The sequence below is a fragment of the Melanerpes formicivorus genome, unplaced genomic scaffold (assembly GCF_026170545.1).
Source record: "Melanerpes formicivorus ecotype bairdi unplaced genomic scaffold, bMelFor1.0.p_v2 SCAF_12, whole genome shotgun sequence".
Classification (NCBI taxonomy): Eukaryota; Metazoa; Chordata; class Aves; order Piciformes; family Picidae; genus Melanerpes; species Melanerpes formicivorus.
The window spans coordinates 8,799,547-8,819,511 of NW_027142364.1; the positions used below are offsets into that span (position 1 = coordinate 8,799,547).

The following is a 19,965-nucleotide window of genomic DNA, read 5'->3' on the forward strand; positions in this document are numbered from 1 at the left end:
GGGCAATGGCTTCAAACTAGAGAAGAGCAGATTCAGATAGGGATGTTAGGAACAAGTTCTTCAGGATGAGGATGAGGGAACACTGGAACAAGTTGCTCAGGGAGGTGGTTGAGGCCTTTTCCAGTAAGGCTTGACGAGGCCCTGGGCAGCCTGATCTAGGTGCAGATGTCCCTGCTGGCTGCAGGAGCTCGGATAAGATGACCTTTGGAGGCCCCTTCCAGCCAGGACCATCCTATGATTCTATGAGGCTTTGGGTAACACAGTTAATGAGCCCACTTTCTGAAATGACCTGCATTTGCTGTTGGATCAGAGATGGGACACAGATAATCCAGATGCATTTAAATGGCAGGATTCTGGATTTACATGCATCAAGTATCCCAACCTGGAGCCATCACACTCCAAGATTTGATGCAGGAAGACCAAAGGCATCCAGCTCCAGAGGGAAGTTTGTTGGGCAGCTCTCCACAACAAAGGGCTCAGCGAGCCCATCGGGCGGGCTTCTTGTGGGCGCTCCGGCCTCACAGCTGCACAAAGGCCTCTCGCTCCAGGCGGGCAGGGCTCGGTGAAGCGGCAGCAGCCGCCGGCGGATGCTGGCAGCCCGCGCCGCCGCTCGCTCGTGCCTGCCCCTGTCCCTCGGGACGCGGAAATGCGCCTCTGAGCCCCGCGAGCGCGGCGTCACCGTCAGGGCAGACCGGCCTGACCCCGCCAGCAGCGCGGGAAGGCACCCGGCAACTCCCGACAGGGCGCTCGGCCCTCAGCTCCAGACCATACTGCACGGCGGGGCTTTTGCAAAGGGGAAGGAACCTCGCCCGAAGGAATCCAGAGCACACGGGGGGCGGGACGGGGCCGTGCCGGCGGGCAGGCCGCGGGCAAGGCGGGACGGGAACGCCGCCCTTAGGCCACCGTCGGGCATTGCCGCGGACCCGCTCCGCTCTCTGCAGAGCAGGGACAGTGAAAGCGTGCAGAGCGAGGCAGCTCCCTCCGCGGGAAAGTGTTGCGCCAGGAGGCTCTGCTCAGTGGCTGCTGTTCGGGAGCCAACGCAACGAAATTCTGGAAATAATTCATTTATTAAAAAATATTTATTATCTGTAGATTTATATACCTCTATAATCTGTATTTATTATGCTTTATATACCTACATTTCTTTACCTAAATCACCAACCATTCCTCTAGCTTTCAAATTAATTCTTCAGTGGAATTACTCTGTGGCCCCGCTCTTTTAGAACACGCAGCTTCAGCACCTAGGTATGGGAACAACAGCTTATCCCCCCGAGGTTGCCCCAGAGACAGGGACTTTGGGTAAGGCACAGTCAGTCAGGCCCAGCAGCCTGCCCTCCAGTCGCGCTGCAGCTGTGGCCCTGCCGGATATTGCGGCGGGAGAGAGCTGAGTGCGGTAAGTCCTCTCGCTCTTGTTGGACAGGGCTCAGTGATCCCGGGCTGTGTCTCTCCACAGGCTCTGCGGGGAGCTGCAGCTGCAGGTAGCGAGTGCAGGCAGGCCGATGTCTCTCGCCTGTCCCTGTCTCTGCCCCTGTCCCTGTCTCTGCCCCTGTCCCTCGGGACGCGGGAAAGCGCCTTTGGCCAATGTGGGACGAGGAAGGTTTCTCCCTGAGAGAAGATTGGCCTATTCCCGCCAGCAGCTCCCCACCTCCAGGCACGGCCCACTTCGTGGGGCAAAGCTGGGGTAGAGAGCGGAGAAGCATTGAGGCCGGCGGGCTCGCCAGGCCGTGAGCGGGACGCATGCGCGGGAGATTCCCCCCGACACCGGCACAGCAGCCAATGGGAAGGTGGCCTCACACGCGCGCGCAGGCGAGGTGGGTGTCGCGCGCAATGGGCGCACTTCCGGCGCGGGCCCGCCGGGCCTATGTACCAATGGCTGCTGGGGACGCTCAGCGCTCTTCTTGCTGCCGCCCGCCGCCCCACGACCTCCCCAGCCCCGCCGCCGCGCAAGAGGCCGCTCCCCAGGTCAGCGAGCCGCCCTGCCGCCAGCCCCTCCGACCCCACCGCGATTTCCTGGGGTTGGGGCCTGCGGGACCCCCAGGGCCCGCCTGCCGGGAGCGGGAGCCGGAGCCCGAGCCCGCCCGGCGCCTTCGGCCGGATCTCTTCGGCCTGAGTGGTTCGATCCGAGGACGGGAGTGCCGATAGTTGCTCTGTGGCATCGTGAAATCGGGTGCAGTGCGGTGTCTTGCTCTGCGGTTCCCCTCACTCCAGCTCCCCGCCAGAGGGCTGCCCGTCTAGAACCGCCGTCCGTGGCGGTAGGGCTCGCGTGGGTCTCCCAAGAGGTCTATCTGTGCCACCCACCGCCCTTACCCACCGCCCTTTCCCACCCTGGCACTGGAGCGGGTGAAGCAAAGCTCTCTCCTGGCCCTGCTGTCCCGTGTGGCTGGCAGTGGCTCAGGCAGCTGTGAGGTCCCCCTTGCCCACGGCCGTGGTTTGTGTGATGCCGAGATGGTTTTTGGTTCCAGATGCTCCTGGTCGTTCTGGTGGCAAATCCACCCACTTGTCTGCTTTTCATCTGCAACAGGCGATTTTGAAAAGAGGAAAAGGAGTGGAGACTTGGAGTAGGGGCGTTGAAGGAGAAGAGAACAGTATATATGCATCTAGGAATAGATAGGCTGGAGGAAAGTTGTGGTGATGTGGTATATGGTATGTGGTGTGGGAGAAAGGTGAATGCCTTCTCGGGTGTCCTGGTGCTCACAGTGACAGATGGCTAAGCCATCTCTGTACTTCTTGCTCCTGTATCCTTGAAGAGAGGGAATGAATGGATGTGTTTGAGGCATGTGGATGCTCCCTTTGGGAGAAACTTGCTCCACAGTAGACTCTATTTAGTGTCTTCTGTTACAGAGAATGGGAAAAGCAAACACCTGGAAAGAGCCAGTTGGTGCACAGGCCATTGTTCCCAACGCTGTGCTGAGCACAGTCCTGCTCTCAGTTTTGCTAAGAGATTACTGGGAGCGACAGGTGAAGCAGCTGGGGTGAAATCCATGTGAAGTTGCATTAGGAGGCTTCAGAAGCTGACCTACAGAAGACAAGTTTTCCATCAGTGATTTCTGAGATGTACTGTGACATGGCAAAGCTGTTCCCAGGTCGCCTGTGTGAGTCTGTTCAAGGCAATCTAAACCACAGGCTGGTTGTTATGTCTGTTGCTTGGGGTTTTGGCTGGCTGGGAAGGAAAAATCCTGGGCATGAGTCTGATGGAGAAAGCAGATCAACATTAGCTGCTCTAGAACTGCCCCACTGAAGCACAGTGTGATTTTGTTGGGGGGGGGGGGGGGCTTTAACCTGTGAAAACCCAAAGTTTTGTACAATTTAGAACTAGAAATCTTCATGAACTGTGCTTAGCACTGATGAGGGAGGAGTTTTTGAAAAGAGGGCCTGGGACAGTACAGGTGTATGAGGAGTTACGGAGCTTTTCCAATAACTTGGGTTTTTTCCTGTACTTGCACTTCAACGATTCTTTGGTGATGGGAACAAACTCAAAGCATTTGGAAGCATTAAGGAGACAAAGCAGCCTGAGATGCTTTAGTGAGATAACCAGGGCTGTGAGCAGCCTGTTGCTGGGAGAGGTGAGGGGTGTTGATGAGAGGTGCTTAGCAGTGGCACTTCAGAGAGGGTTGTGCCTGAGATGCTACTGGGGGCACTTGGATGGGGAGACCTTTGTGGTATGAAAAGTAACTTTGAATGTCTGGGCCTCTGAAGGGAAGTCAGCCTGTTGGTAGCCTGCTGTGGTAGCAAAACACTGTTTTGTGTGTTCTTTCCTCAGCATTCAGCCACCTCTGGAAGATGAGGAGGAGGTTCCATCAAAAAGGCAAAAATCAGGTATTGCCTGTGACAGGAGTGTTTGTTCTGCTTGATTTTCCTCAGATTTTGAGTACCTGGGGAAACTCTGGCTTTTGTCCTTCGGCACTGCGACTTAGCCTGTAGCTTTTCAAGCCTTTCTTTCCTTGTGGCCCTTGGTGTAGCCAGTGCCTGAGGATGTCGCCTGGGGCCTGGTCATATCCACGATGTTCTCTGTGTTGGCTGTGGTAAGGCACAAGACTTTACTGCCAGCAAGAGCTATCCCAGGTCCCTCTCTCTGGTTGGGAGCTCATGCATGTCAGCAGAAAGCATTCTAAATCCCAGCTGTGTGTTCCCTGCTCCCTGCACTCACAATGTACCTCTGCCAGTTCAAAATACCTCTGTGTCTTACAAGAAATCATCCGAATCTGGGCTGTGAGGAAAAGTCACTTCAAAGTGATGGCAGGCAAAGAAAAAAAGCTATTTCTGTGAGCTTTGAGGAAAAAGGAAAGCTGAACTGAAATCAAGAGTCCATTTTGTCTGAACCTGACAATTTTGGCATGTGAATTATGAAAAGGTAGTGGGAGAATGAGTAAAAGAAGGATAGAGATGCATCAGAGGCTAGGCCTAGAACAGCAGGGTGGAGATGTGCTCTCTTGGGTGAGCCTTTCAATCTCCTTCTGTAAAATGTGTAAAGGGAAAACATTGCAGCTGCCTGCAGACACATTTGGGCCTCTGGATGCCAGCTGCATTGGTTATGATTTGAGAAGGACATTTCCTCTTTTCCCTTCTTTGCTGATGAAGAGGAAAGACTGAAGCTTTTTAGACTGTATGCCATTTAGTTCTACAAGTTTCTGCAAGTTCTGTGAAGCTCTGCAAGTTCTCCAGGGAGGTGTGGAGCTTCCTAGTTCCTGCTTTAGTGATAAGGGCTGTTGAAGTGTTCTTTTCAGGCTTAAACAGCCTTGACAAACATGTCACACTGATATCTCCTTCCTCTACCTCTCCTTTTAGCAACAAGACCGACTCTTGGTAGAAACAGTTCCCACATCTTAGTAAGTGCACCAGATAGCTTCCAAGAACACGGTGCTATCTGTGCCTTCATTGCTACAGCATCATTCTCTTATCTTCAAACCAAGGCTGTTGTCTAATAGGATTTGCAGCCCCTTATTAGGCAGCTGTGGCTCGCAGCTGTTTGGCAATACTGTCTGAGGAAAGGGTTGCATGTCTCACCTTCTTTCATACTGAAAAGAACAAGCTTAGCTTTGGTTTCTAGAGCTCATCAAAGAGCTGCTCTCAGCTCTGCAAGAGTGATGCATGATATACTGCAACAGTGCCTGCCCATGTGGAGAGGATGAGGAGGATATGTTGCATCCTGTGGTGCTTCTCCAGAAACAGGGCATGTTCCCACAAGTAGGGGTTTGTTTTGCAGCTCTGGCTGGCAGACTGGTGGGTCAGTCTTTGAGCTCCCCCTCAGAAGCATTGCTCAGTGAGCCACCTGATAGAAACCCAACAACTGTTCTTGGCAGAAGGGTCTGTGGCTTGGAATGTGTTACACTGCTTTAGGTGGGAATAAGGAGATGGGTTTTAGTGCAAGTAGATTTCTCATCCCTTTTTAAATCATGGTCTTCTGTGGCCTGTCTCTTTTGTTCCAGGTGATGTCATCGCTGTGAGTAAAGAGAAAGTTCCGTCGCTTTCTGCAGTGGTGAAGTTGCCAGCCAAGACAGCAAGGAAACACAATGCCACTCGGACTGCAGAGTCTGCAGAAGAGGTTAGCAAGTCATTTGAGACTGGGTAGGCTCTGTACAAGATGGCAGAGGAAGCAGCTCTCCCTAAATCATCTTTAAGTGGGCCTGCTCTGAGCCTCTCCAGCAGTAGGTGGTTCTTTGCCATTTATAGCTGGTTACTCTTGTGTGCTGGGTTTGGCTTAGTCCAGTTTGCCTACTCTTGCTGTAGCACTTACAGCTGAGGAAGGAGCAAGATGTTTGTAATCCCTCAGATACTTTACAGTTGTTCAGGTTTATGGTTGTAGGGTGTTCATAAACTGTTACTCTTTTTCTCAGGCTTCTAGTTGAGGAGTCAAAATACATTATTTTATAGGGAAAACTCTGTACTGCCTCTGAATAAACCTCTTTTTGCTAGGATTGGTTTTTTAGTCCACCAGTACAGGATAGGTTTCCTGTAGGACTTTAGGTCTGTAGAAATGAGTCATGAACCTAATTTGTTTCAAAGTTGTAGTGATTTTTTTTTTCCCATCTTACTGCCTCACAGGATAAAAGGAATAAGAAATTTTCATACTTTAATTATTCATTCCTGATAAACTCCTTAACTCTTATTTGTGCAAAAGTACTTTCCTCAAGGGCCAACCTATCAGACTATGCACTGCTTAGGAGCTGACTGATGAGAACTCACTTATAAGCTTGTGTTGTTTTAATCACTCTATGTGACAGCTTGTCTCCTGCAAAGCTTTGTATTCTGCTGCAATCTGAACCAGCAAATCATGGTCCTTATGCTTGGAATTCATGTTTGCTTGGCTTCAGATTCAGATTATACTCCTGTTGAGACTTACTTTGTTGTGTTGTTTTTGTTGGTTTTTTTTTAAGAGTCAAGCCACTACTTCTGACCTTTCATCTAAAAGACCAACAGGTTCTGCACTAGAAGTAGAAATGCTACAACTTGGTAAGGGTGACATGAAGTGATTAATTTGTTACTACCACTACATTGTGTGCTCTGCCACTCTACCCCTAGGCATGTGTGGATTATAGGAGGTATGATGTATAGGAATATGTGTGCATGCACTCTGTTTCCTCCTTGCACCCTGACATTGCCTCTGGAGTGGGGCCAGGTATTTATCTTGTCAGCTTGGTAGAAGAGCTGCTTTGGCTGCAGTCCTTCAGTTTTGATATGTCCACTGTTTGCTTGCCAGTGGTAAGTCAGTTTCAACAGTAATTTTAGGTAGTACACCCTGATCATCCCTTTTTAATTTAAGGTGTGGGCAGGCAACAGTTTGTGTGCACAACTTTCTGTCGTGGCCAGGATGAAAATCCTAAAATGTCCTAAAGTAACATGACACAAATAATATTATGATGTATGAGAGAAAAAGAAAATCATTTCTCTGTAATGGAGCTCTTTACTGTAAACTCATAAAATTCTTCATTTTCCTTTGCTAGTCACTGATGGCTTGTGCTCTTCTTTTGTAGATAAAATGCCTTGTGGAACCAATACTTGCTTGAACAGAGAAACACTCCCCCTTTCACATAAGACAGTTCCTCACCTGAGGTAAAAATTCTTCCATGTCCTTTGACTTCTTCTCTGAGTGGTTTCCTGCCTTTCATTCTTAAACTTCCTCTGTGTCTACCTAGCAATATTTTCCCAAGGTATCCTGGAACTCCTCCAGGCTATTAGACTAAGGGAGGTCTCCAGCTCTTCTTCTCTGTTCAAGCCACCTTTGGAGTGCTGTGTCCAGTGCTGAGCTCCCACGCACAAGGAAGATGTGGACTTGCTGGAACAAGTCCAGCAAAGAGCCACAGAGATGATTAAGGGAGTGATGCAGTTTTTACATGAGGAGAGGTTGAGAGTGCTGGTACTTTTCACTCTGGAGAAGAGAAGGCTTAGAGGGATCTCACCAATGTGTAAAAACATCCAAAGGGAGGGAATGAAGAGGAGGGAGCCAGACTCTTTGCAGTGGTGCCCTCTGACAAGTCAATCAAAGAATATATCTAGTTGGAAGTGACTTCAAAGATCATCAGGAGGCAGTGGGTGCAAGCTGAAAACCAGAAAATTGCATCTGGACATTGGGAAACACTGTTTTGTACTCTGAGGGTGGCCAGATACTGGCACACGTTGCTTTGAGAGGTTGTGGAGTGTCTGTCCTTGGAGATGCTTGAAAACCTGTCAGGACACAGTCCTGAGCAAGGATTTGCACCAGATGATCTCCAGAGGTCTGTGCCAGAATGATTTTGTGAGGAAAGCAGCAGCTACAGTTTGGTGACAATGCCTTAGCAGAACAGAGTTGGATGGTGTGAATAACATACCTGTGTGGTTCTTCACTCTTTTGTACTGACTCAGGACTTGGTCTGCCACGGACATAACTTGGCCTTTTGAGGGCAGTGGTGATGTGCAGATCAAACAACAGTCTATATTAAAGGTTCTAATTGTCACTTCTACTTCTCTATACTTTCCCATTGGCCAGTTGAAGGCAGCAGGTCTTCATCTGAAAGTTACCAACTTCCCGTGCCTGTCTCCATCATCGTGGGTGCATGTGCTTTACAGAATAGTTGTTGTTGGAATTTGAATCAGCAGGTGCATGTCTGAATGTTCTCTTGATGCTGTTTCTTTTTCCACTGATGATTTTAGCATGGGCAGGAATGGCAAACACTTCATCAAACCTGTTCCGGATGTCAGCTTAACACTAAGGCCTCCAATTAAGGAACGTGCTGTGCCAGAATCCACCACTCCAGAGGCCATCAAAATGGGGAGGTTCTACTGTACTGCTGAAGAGGTAGGCTGGCTGAGAAAGGTGACTTTTGAAATGAAACAACTTAGCAATTACAAGGAGGTTGTATGCAAAGGCCAAAGTGTCAGTTTGTAACTGCACAGTGGGTGTAGTAAGGAAGTTGCAAGAATGCTTCCGGGAAATTGGCACACGGCACTCCATTTGGTTTTGGATTTGTGGAGTCTTGGAACAGAGCAGTGCTTTGGTGCTAAAAAAAGGAATCTTAAACAATTTTCATGGAAGTAGTGTATTTGGGGAAGGAGCCTTCTGGTTGTTTCACTCTTTTGTCCTTAGCCTAGTTCAAGTGTGGTCTTGACATAGCAATTTTAAAAGGACAACGTAGACCAAAAAAACCACTCAGTTGCTGATAATTCATCCTTACCAGACTATCTGAGAGGTCTTTCCCTGTCTGTCTTTTCCTTCCAATACCTGAAGCAACACCTGTAAAATTCCTGATTAACCTATCTCACATGGGAGAAGCACTTACACCAAAGTACTGAGAAGCAGGCCATGGAAAGCTGTGGAGTATGATTAAGACGCTCTGGGGACTCCTAGCACCTAGTAATTCTGTCTATTGACAAGACTGCACCTTAGTCTGCAAGAGATGCACACCACAGCTGAAGAGAAGAGGCCTCCATTTGAAGAAACAGTTGCAGAAGGAATTTTGAGGTTTATAGTGAGAGACATGTTTCCGGCACCAGGGCTAACACCAAATGAAGGTGTGGGAATTCCTGCTAAAGTAAACTTGAGTAATGTGCCAGTATTTGGGGAACAGCCTGTGCACTACACAGAATCCAGACTGCAAACATTTGCTTCATGTGCTGTGGTTATCTGTGTTTTTTTTCCCCTCATTCTACTAGGATGTTCAGCGAGGAGAAAAGGAGAAATACAAACAGCTCTTGCAGCTGGTAAAGGAAAACTATGCTGGGATCCACCCTCCTCCACAGCTGACAGGCTTCTGCAGGTAGTTACTGGAAAAAGAACTATTAACCTTTGGTGGTAAATTTGTAGCTGTTGTACATGGAAGTGGAGGGGAATTCATCTTTCTTGCTTTCAGAGGTCTGGCCAGTGTCCCAGGGTAGGTGTGGGAGCAAACTAAAAGACCAACACTCTCTTCAGCTCCCTGCAGTGAAGGACAGCTGTTCTCTGACTGTGTATTCTGAAGAGATTAATGCTTTGCTGAGGTGTGGATGTGTTTCTGACACTCCTTTCTCTCTCTTGTGTTGAGAAAGGTGGTCTCTACTTCTGATACTAGCAGTGTATCTTCTAGCATAAAAATCCCCAGCTCTGGTTCTTCTGTAGCACCATCAAAGAGAATTTATCTTCCTCTTGTTTGTAGTTGATGAGTTTTTCTGTGCTCAGGAATCCAGTTTTATCTGAGAGTATGAAACTTAAGGTAAACACAGGGAATGCCAGAATTTCCTCTGTTCTTTCCACCTCCCCCAGTCCTTCTCACACCAGTTACAGGAAGTTTTCTTGTTGCAGTACACTAAGTTGACAAAATCCCATTGGTGTGTAGACTTCCACTCACAGTATCACAGTATCGCCAAGGTTAGAAGAGACCTCAAAGATCATCAAGTCCAAACAAGCCAAGAGAAGCAAGAACCATCATTAAAATGACTCTGCCTGATCACATAGTATCATAGTATCATTCAGGGTTGGAAGGGACCACAAGGATCATCTAGTTCCAATCCCCCTGCCATGGGCAGGGACACCCCACACTAGATCAGGCTGGCCAGAGCCTCATCCAGCCTGCTCTTAAACACCTCCAGGGATGGGGCCTCGACCACCTCCCTGGACAACCCATTCCAGGGTTTCACCACTCTCATGGTGAAGAACCTCCTCCTCACATCTAGCCTGAATCTCCCCACTTCCAGCTTCATTCCATTCCCCCTAGTCCTATCACTACCTGAGATCCTGAGAAGTCCTTCCCCAGCCTTCCTGTAGGCCCCCTTCAGATACTGGAAGGCCACAATTAGGTCACCTCGGAGCCTTCTCTTCTGCAGACTGAACAGCCCCAACTCCTTCAGTCTGTCCTCATAGGAGAGGTGCTCCAGCAACATAACTTCTTTGAGACCACTGGGAGTTGCAAAGATCTGCACAGAAAAGCAAGCAACCGGTAAAGGGGAACTTGTGTGTAATTCTACTTTGTGTATTATCAGTAGCTGTGCCATGAGATTGTTAATGGCACAAGCAAAAACCACAAAAATAATAGAAGCTTTTATCTTAGTGGAATAATTACACTCCAGAGCTGTGCAGAAGGGTTCTAATTCTTGTAAAAAGATGGTTCTGAAGTTCCAGCATGCCTTTCTACACAGTGAGAGAGGAGAAAATGCTTTCTTGTAGTTTCTCTTCAGTGCTGTGAAACAGGGGTCGTTACCCAGGTGTAGGAACAGCTGTGCTTGGTGGCTCACAGCTAGAAAACGTGGAAACATAGAACTTCAGAGCAGCATTTCATGTTGAAATATTCTGGTGCAGAAGGCTTCCATGGAAAACAGTATCACATGTAATTTTAGCTGCACTGGTGATAGCATCTAATCTCCCACTCGTCATTATTGTGGTGTGGCTTATATCTCAGAGCAGACCTGGAGCATGTGAAATGGATTCCTTGCAGGTGAAGCTACACCAGAGCATTCCTGTGGAGTGTGTCTAATGCACTCCAGCTGCTTAATGAGCATGTGGTCTCTGAGGTCAGAGTAGAGCAGGTCAGCACTGAAATGCCACAGCAGTATGTATATTGTGGACACTGCATTCTGACTGTCGGTATAATCTTTACTCAATGGATTGAAAAGAGCTGGTCAGCAATGGTTGTAATGGATGCTGTCCTGTCCCATAGGATAAAGTGGCCTTCTTAGGTTAATAGAGAGAGTTGTAGGATGTGCAAAGTTTATTTTCTTTTGAAAGAAGACAACAAAGAAGCCACTGAAGAGTGGCTGGTGAAAAGATAAGGGAATCAAATTTGATAACTGACCAGTCTCTTTTGAATTCCAAAGAGACAAAACATGTCTCCTGTATCTTCAGCAGGCCTGAGCTGAGACTGGTTGAGCTTCTAAGTGTAAAGTGCTTCCTCATGGAAATGCCCTTTGCAAGCAGTGCATGAGGCAGGATGTTTCTGTTAAGGGATTAGAGAGCCTCATTCCGCTTTACACATTCCTGTTGCTTTAACTATGGCTTCCAACTCTGAGGTAGACAGTACTGTACAAATAAACTCTATCCTTTCTAGTGAACTGGTATGCACTGATAACTGATACAGAAATTGTCCTTCTCTGGTGTGTTTTTGCTGCACCAAAGTGTTCAGGACTTCTCCAAAGAACCTGTGATGGCAGAGGGTCACCTGAAGGAACGAAAATATGGAGATATCTACCCATATATGACACTAAAGACCAGTGAGTATCTACAGGATTCATTTCTGCTCTGCTTTGTAGGTAAGGCTGCAAATCAAAATAGAGCATTACCTCAAGTGTCAGAGGTATAGATTATGCTAAAAAGATTAGTCAGTGCTGGTGTGTCCTTCATCTCTGTCTGTTTATGAGGAAATCTAAATCAGCCAGCATGAATGGAATGGTCTGTCTCTGGAAGGAAAGACAAAAAGAAAGGGGCTTCACCCCCACCCCTAAGTCATAGCTAGTTATGGGCTGAAATTACTTCATGCTGACCTAAGACCACCACGTCCTTAAGTGCCATGACCATGTTTCTTGGATACCTCTGGGGACAGTGATTCCACCACCTCCCTCCTCATTCCAGTCTCCTTTCAGGGAGCTGCAGAGAGCAATGAGATCTCCCCTCAACCTCCTCTTCTGCAGACTAAACCACCCCAGGTCCCTCAGCTGCTCATGAAACTTACCATCTGAGCCTGGAGGAGCATCTTGGTTTTCAAAAATCACTTTTGTAGCCAAGCTGCAATCTTAAGATTTCAAGTGAATTTCAACTGCTTCATCTCCCTTACACTCACATGAGATTGTCAAAGTTCAGTTTGCTAGAGTTTGAGCTTCCTAAGCATGGAGTTGTCATTAATTGTGAGTGTGTTATGACCCAGAATAGAGAACTCTGTACATCTGATGGTAATCAAGAACTGACTCTTATTTTCATGTTACTGCTGTTCTGTGCAGGTATCAACTGTGCAGATGCTTGCAGCCCCCAGCGGTCTCAGAGAAGTGATATGATCAGGTAGAGTCATTTTATCATGGTTCTTGTTTCTTGTGGCTCTGTGCATGTCTCTTTCGGCCTCCAGTAGTGTCAAGAAGAAGACAAATGTCATTTATCATCAGTGCTGTGGAAGATGAGTAGCTAGCTTGTAGCTCCAGAACCGCTTCTCACAACCCAGCTGCATCTCAAATACACCTAAAGCCATGCTGTGTGACAAATGGTTGTGCTGCTGTGGCGTTTTCTGGGCCCTTTGCTGTGGGAAGGAGGCCAGAGAGGGTGACAGTGGTGGCTGTACCAAGTTGTGCTTGGATTTGTAGACTCCATTTCTGCTTGTGTCTTTCTGCCAAACCATTACTGAGCTGTCACTGTGAAACTAGAGGTGTTCAAGAAGCGTGTAGATGTGGCACCTCAGGATGTGTTTTTTAGTGGCCATGGTAGCTGGGTTATGGTTGGACTTGATGATCTTAAAGGTCTTTTCCAACCTTCACGATTCTGTGATTAGAGAGCTGGTAAAGCCTGGTTGGGCTGGAGTTGTTGTGTCTTACAGAATGCCTTGGCTTTGAATGTGAGACCAGAAAGGAAGCATGCTGTTGGATTCTCTGCCTGTTTGAGAGGCCAGGGGACTCATTTGTATTGGCAGGATTCTGAGTTCAGATGTGTCCTTGAGGGAAACGGGCTTTTGGTTGCAGTAAGTGCAGCTCCAGGGAGAGCTTTTGTGTAGCAGTCTGATGCATGGCATCTTTCTGCAGTGACTGCCTTTGAATGAGAGAGGAGAAGGCATAGGTGGGAGCAGAGAGGGATTCAGTTGAGGCAGTCTTGATTTTTAGCTAATTCTATCCCGTTCTTCTCCCTCCTTTAAACACTAGTGCTGTATTTAGTGGTGCAGCACCATTTCTAGGCTTCAGTTGTCATTGGTTCCCCTAAGCTTGAGGGGAGAGAAAGAAAGAAAGAAAACTGCTAGAGTGTGGTAGGTTCAAGGAACAGGAACATCATCTTGCCTTCCCCACCACTTCCCAATTTAGCTAGCAGGTGAAAGCATTTGACAAGGCTTGTCATACCTACTGCTACCATGCTGGCCTGAAAGGCTTCAAGAGTGTAGGATACCAGGAGAGTCTGTTGTAGGTCCCCCTCCTGAAAAAGGGGATCTTTGGTGACAATGCAAATTCTTGATTTTGAAGAAGGGAGAGATATATATATGGACAATTTTAATGTCTGCATATTTGTTTGCTCTTTAGAGTCTGCATGGTTCTAATGGTAATCCTCTCCAAATGGGGATAGTCACTCTCTTGACTAGCCCATAGAAGGCAAGTAAACATCCTGTAGCTGTCCCATTTCTCATTCAATGTGTTGGTCTTAGTTTCCAGCAGCTAAGTCTATTTGGATGTGAGTGTATGTTATACCTGGCAGTATAACATCCAGCCTGCAGTGTTGATCACCAAGAGATCAGAAAGCACTTGTTAGAGGAAGTGCTGGTTGCTTCCTTGATTTCCAAATGATGAAACTGATAAAGAGAAACAAAAGGGGTCTTGTCCATGGAGATGGAAGGTGGTTTGCAAAGCTTGTGGCTCTTCATTCTATGCCAGTCTTGCTGCTATGAAGGAGTGGTGCTGGAAGCTGAGATAATGTTGTCACATGTTCATGTGTATGACTGAGGCTCTAGTCAGAATCAGCCTTGGAAAAGCATTTTTATCCAAAAGGTGAATTCTTGAGAATTACCTGGGGCAGTACTGACACACAACTCACTTCTCTTTCTCTTTCTCTCTCTCCTCACAGGTACTACACACCAGCAGAAAACTCTCATGAACAGGGAAGACCAGTGAAAGCAGTGACTGCAGGGGTAAGCTTGTGTTACTCATTATTACACCTGTTAGGAAAACACAGCTGTTTGAGCAGGAATGTTTGTGCTCTTCACTCACATTACTCACTCAAGATAGATATTTGGCCCAGTTGTTTTCTTCCCAAGGAAAATGGGAGCATTGTTTGAGTTGCACTATTGCAACTGCTGTTGTGCTTCTGGACACTGCACCACTATTTTTATTCTTCCTTTTTAATGTATTGAGTAGAGATTCAAGGTCTCTCATGCACATGCTTAGTTGACCTGCAAAGCTGGACTGTGTCCTCTATTTACTCCTGTCTTGTTTCATGAGGTGGGATGTACATCTCTTTCACTTGCTTCTCTTGTCAGGACTTAGATTAAAAAATCCCAAATCATTATGGAAATCAGAAATACTGATCTCAGCCTCAACTTGACATCTTCATGTGGAGGCTTTGCTGGGATTATTGACGCCAGTCCAAGCCAAACTTAAGACTCTTCATCTCTTGCCATCCTTTAGTTTGAGTGCAGCACTACATGGGTGCACAGCTGGGATGGAGTTATCAACAAAATGTACATTTGGAGCTTGCTGTTTGGATGTGTATACAAAATCCTTTCAGTTTTCTCCATGGGCAGGGGTTTCGGCACTATCCCTGAGGAAGCAAACCTGTGCTTACTTGCTAGCCTCATGTCCGTTTGTCCAACAGGGACAGTATGGAGCTGAACGCTCAGAAGAGGCATTAGTCCAATTACATCTGGCACCTGTTCTGTCCAGAAAATCAGCTGGCCTTGAGGCAGAAGAAACTAAATTCCCAAGACTGGAAAAACCAGCAGAACTCTTGTCTGTGCTCACAGAGGTACCACAGCTAACAGTGTTAGAGAAAACAAAGTTAGGCAGAGCCATCCATATGACAGTCAGTTGCACACATAGCCTGAGCTTCGTTTCCAGGCCTTGTTTGAGTTGAAAGCTGCCCACAGGTGCCCAGTTCTGTTTCACAAGTGCTTCCCCATGTCATTGTTCATTTCAGGCCTTAGAGAGAGAGGTCCACGCTGCGTTTGGCAGAGGTGAGCCCGATGAGGTCTTGAGCAGTGCCTTCAAACTGAAGGTGACCCGTGAGGACATCGGCACGCTGAGGGAGCATCGCTGGCTGAACGATGAGGTGAAGCAGCTGCAGCCCAGTGCTTTCCAGTGCCCCTGCACTGCCTGCACAAGGCTTTGCAGAGTTCCTCGACAACCTCCCCTGCAGAGCCTAGCAATGTCTGAGCAGTTCTTAATTTAGGGACTTCAGGGCCTGGTGTTTCTGGAAGTTCTTTTACTTCTTGTATGAGGCATCTTCCAGGAGTTAGTCCAGGTTACTGCAGTGGGTGGCAGGTGTTCTTACCAAGGTGGAGAAGAAAGCAAGTGCCAAATTCTCAGCACATACTGGTGGCCAGCAAAGACATGTTGTTCTGTGTTTCTTTCCCTTGCTTTACATCTCAAGTACATCTTTTGGTACAGGTCATCAATTTCTACATGAGGCTCATCGCAGAACGAAGTAAGAAGGAGGGATTTGCAGCAGTCCATGCCTTTAGTACTTTCTTCTACCCAAAACTAATCTCTGGAGGCTACACAGCAGTAAGAAGGTGGACCAGAGGTGTGGATCTCTTCCAGCAGGACCTCATCTTTGTGCCCATTCACCTGAGGGTGCACTGGGCACTAGTGGTGAGTCACACTGGCTTTTGTTCAATGGGACGGGGAGGGAAAACTCACAGGAATAGTAATGTAGGTTTAGTTCTGTGTGCAGCACAAGCTTGTGCTTTGTCTTAACAGTGACCTTCTAATAACAGGTCATAGATGTCAGAAGGAAGACCATCAAATACTATGATTCCATGGGACAGAAAGGGGACAAGATTTGTCAGACTCTGTTGTAAGTAACTGCTCAGTCGCTGCTTTCATGTTGTGAATGATGAGAGAGGTTTGGGATTACGTTTCTGTACCATGACTGCAAGCTTTCACAGTTCTTGTAAATAGGAAACAAGATTGTCTTGTGTGGGGCCTTTTTTTCCCTCCCCACTTGTACAGCTCATCCTGTTGGTTGTAGTGAGCTCTCGTGCCCTTGGACTGGTTGTTACTGGTGTTTGTGACATTCTCATCAAGAGAGGTGCCTGCAGCAAATAATTGCTGCCTCAGAAGCATTCTTCCAGCGGCTGGTGGCCTGGGCACTTCCTCAATGAGAGGCCTTAGCCCAAGAGCTTTTGCATTTGTTCTTCCAGAGGTGAATCCAGTATGTGAGATTTGGTTTTGTTTTCCACAGCCAGTACCTGCGAGAAGAAAGTCATGAGAAAAGAAACCTGGAGCTGGCTTCTTCAGAGTGGACTCTTCGCAGCATGGAGTCCCATGTATGTGAGCACTCCTTGGCTTTGAACTCTGAGCTGGGCTGCTGCCCACACAGGTCTTAGCACTTTTCCAATAGGTCCAAGCCCTTACAGAAAGGCTGTGAGCATCACACGTTCTTGTGGTGCCATCTCAGGCTGGAGCAGGAGCCATGCTGGGATGAACTCTTGAAGCAGTGCCTCTGCTTGCTGGCTGGAGACTTGATGCTGTTCTTAATGATTCTGCCACAGGGAGGTGATTCTGGCCTGGCCCCCATACTGCAGGTCCTACTGAACAATCTGTTTAAGCTGTGGTCAGAGAAGGTTGGTGTCTTGTTTGGAGCACAGAGCCTGGCACGTGCCAAAGCAAAGGGTTGAGCTGATGGTTCTCAGCAAGTGATTGGCCATTGGAATGTGCTATCCAGGGAGGTGGTAGAGTTGCCATCCCTGGAGATCTTCAACAAAAGACTGGATGAGGCACTTAATGCCATGGTCTAGTTGATTGGATAGGGCTGGGTGATAGGTTGGACTGGATGATCTTGGAGGTCTCTTCCAACCTGATTGATAGTATGATTCTATGATTCTTTCACCAGAGACTGAAATTCTTCATCTGCTTTGCATTCATTAGGAGATCCCTCAGCAATCCAACGGAAGTGACTGTGGGGTGTTCGTGTGCAAATACGCGGAGTACATCTCCAGGGACAGAGCCACCACCTTCACCCAGGTTAGTGAAGGCTCCAGAGCTTTTGGCACATGTGTAAGAACCAGGGGGGTTCTGCAGCAGTTGTTAATTGTGCCACGGGGAGGGGCTGAGCTTTTGTACCCCTCTGGTTTTGGTGCATGGCTGCTTGGGTTGGAACTTCCAAGTGGGCTCAGCTGGACAGGACAGAGCTGTCTTCTCCATCCTTATATCTGGTATCTGCTTCCTAGTAGAAGCCATGGGGTTCCTCTGGGGCAAGGCAGAGCAGCCTGTGGATTTGTGGCATCTGGCCTCTGCATGTTCTGGAGAAAGGGGTTTCAGGCTCTGACCCATGAGGAGCCTGTGGTCTGTCACTGGAGTGCTTGTAGCTGCTGTGGAGTCAGGCCAGCCTGTGTTTGTTGGGTTGTTCATTCACCCTCTTAGGAGCCATGTGGCTGAAAGCCTTCTTGTAGCCAAAGGCAATTGCTGAAGGCCAGTAGAAGGACCTCCACATGGATGAGCTCATGGGGTGTTTGTGCACTTTGCCTCTGTCTGCCACCACTTCCTATTTCATGGACTTTCCTTTCCAGAAGCACATGCCTTACTTCCGCAAGAGGATGGTGTGGGAAATAATCCACCAGCAGCTGCTGTGAGCCGTGCACTGTGAGAGTAACACTGTGATCCCCGTGGGTGACTAACTCCTGCTGTAGTTACTGTGCCAGGATCTGGGTTTGACGAGGCAGCAGGCACACAGATCTTCCTCCTTAGGCTAGGAACCAGCGGTTAAGTTTGGCTTTATTTTCCTGACTTTGGAGGCAGTCACTCTCTCTGAAATTAAGTCCTGCACCTTAAGTGCAAGCCAGCTGTGACCTCATCATGGGAATGGTTAAGAACAAATGCTGTGAACCTCTGTCATGGATGTCGATGGATGCTGGCAACTCGCGGCACAGGTGGCCACGCTATGGACACCAGGGACTGTCACCTGTGGCGGTCGTACCAGGCCGGGTGTGTTACCTGAACTTACCTTCCAAGGAGAATGTGCTCAGCTACTGTTGCCTCAAGGAGGGGTTTTCTGTCTCCGGAACATCCATGATCTACTTGATTCCTAAAACTGGATTTGTGATGACCATAGCAAGCAAGCATTGACTGTCCTTTGATTTGTAACAAATCCATAGTGAAGCCCCTGTAGTTGGGGTTCCTTTCTGGTTGGGGTTTTCTTTCTTTCTTTTTTTTTCCCTCTGTGTCCAGGGAGTTATCTAATGTGAAAAGAGAAATATTTATTTCTTCTTATTAAAATATGTAACTTAATATGAAGAGGCTTTCTGGAATGAAACTCTTCCTGCTAATGAAAAAGAGCAATTTGGGTGCTTTGAACTGAAAAGAAACCTCCCTTACAATCTAGGAGGCAGAAAGCTCAGGCGAGGATGGGAGTCAAGAGCACAAAAGCCTGAAGCCATTATCACCAAATCCTCAAGGCATGATCAGGATGTCACCCAAGGGCAGTCCCAGTAACAGTAAAGCAAGAGACTGCTGTTTTTGGTGGGGTCTGACTGGACTTGTCAGTAAGACAAAGCCTGTGTGCACAGCTTGGTGAGCAGCAGCTGCCCAGCACTGGTGTACTGCTGTAGCAGTGGCACCAATGTGCCAGGCTACTGACACAAGTCCTGCCAGGGTCAGTGGTGCTGCTGGAACATGTCAGTGCCAGATGAAGAGCTGGGGCCAGTGTTCACTCTGGTTTGGTCAGACCTAGGTAGCTTAGTTTAGTTTAATCTTGGCGTTTTTCCTTTTCTTGTATTTGTTTGTTGGGGTTTTTTTCCACTTTTTGTATTAGGATTCCAGGTCTTTAATTTACCAGCATGGAGGAAACATCGCCCCAGAGCTGGTTGGGAAGCCACCTTTTCAAACACTTCTTTCTATAAAGGGTCATGGAATTGTTTTGGTTGGCAAAGACCTCGAGTCCAACCATCAACCCAGCACCACCCTGGCCATTAACCCATGTCCCAATGTGCCATGGCCACATGGTTCTCAAAACATCTGCAGGGATGGTGGCTCCACCATCTACCTGGGCAGCCTACTCCAGTGTCTGACCACTCTTAAAGGAATTTTTCCTCATACCCAACTTCCATCTTCCCAGCAACACTAATTACTCAGCAGCTGATGGGTGGGAGGGAAAGAGCACAGCTCTGGGGGCTTATTTCCCTCATCATGGCATCCATCAGCCCACCACATGATGCCCAGGCACAGCCCTACCTCTGCCACCATTTCACACAAGGGACAACAAAGCTCCATTTCAGTCCTTTCCCCTTTCAGTGTTGCCCTTCCACCCACTCTAGCAGTGGCCTCCTCCCTGTGGCTGGTGAGATGGTGGTGCTTAGCAGAGCAGTGTGGGACTGGGCAGGGGCACCAAGTTTTGCAGCTCCATGAGCATAATTAGCCTGCCATTACTACCTGCAGCAGTGCCACAGCATCACTTTGGCTTTGCTGAGTGACGGGGGAGAGGCCCGAACCCTGGTTTACTGTGGGGAAGAGGTGGCTTTGTAATGGCAACACCTCCCCAAGGGTAAAGCTCCACCTGGTGATGCCTGGACTGAAAAAGTACTTCTCCACTCATCCTCCCCTCTTTACCCTGCAGCAACTCCGCTCCGGCTGCCCAGTGCTGCAGGCTGGGAAAGGAGGTAGCTGTGGAGAAGCCCTCACCCCCATCTCAGC

At 48.1% G+C, this 19,965-nt stretch overlaps 1 protein-coding gene across 2 annotated transcripts; it reads left to right on the forward strand.

Moving 5' to 3' along the window:
* Positions 1–1,851: 1,851 nt before the first annotated feature.
* LOC137444474 (sentrin-specific protease 2-like) lies at positions 1,852–18,564 on the forward strand. 2 transcript variants are annotated; one of them, XM_068145199.1, is made up of 17 exons: positions 1,852–1,962; positions 3,761–3,816; positions 5,427–5,542; positions 6,375–6,450; positions 6,972–7,050; positions 8,128–8,272; positions 9,127–9,230; positions 11,558–11,652; positions 12,376–12,433; positions 14,186–14,249; positions 14,933–15,082; positions 15,254–15,385; positions 15,724–15,927; positions 16,053–16,132; positions 16,520–16,604; positions 17,206–17,301; positions 17,847–18,564. In XM_068145199.1, the coding sequence occupies exons 1-17, from the start codon at positions 1,862–1,864 to the stop codon at positions 17,907–17,909; spliced, it is 1,704 nt and encodes a 567-aa protein (XP_068001300.1). In that variant the 5' UTR covers positions 1,852–1,861; the 3' UTR covers positions 17,910–18,564. The 2 variants fall into 2 exon arrangements, with proteins under 2 accessions (XP_068001300.1, XP_068001301.1); XM_068145200.1 differs by lacking the exon at positions 14,933–15,082.
* The last annotated feature ends 1,401 nt before the right edge of the window (positions 18,565–19,965 follow it).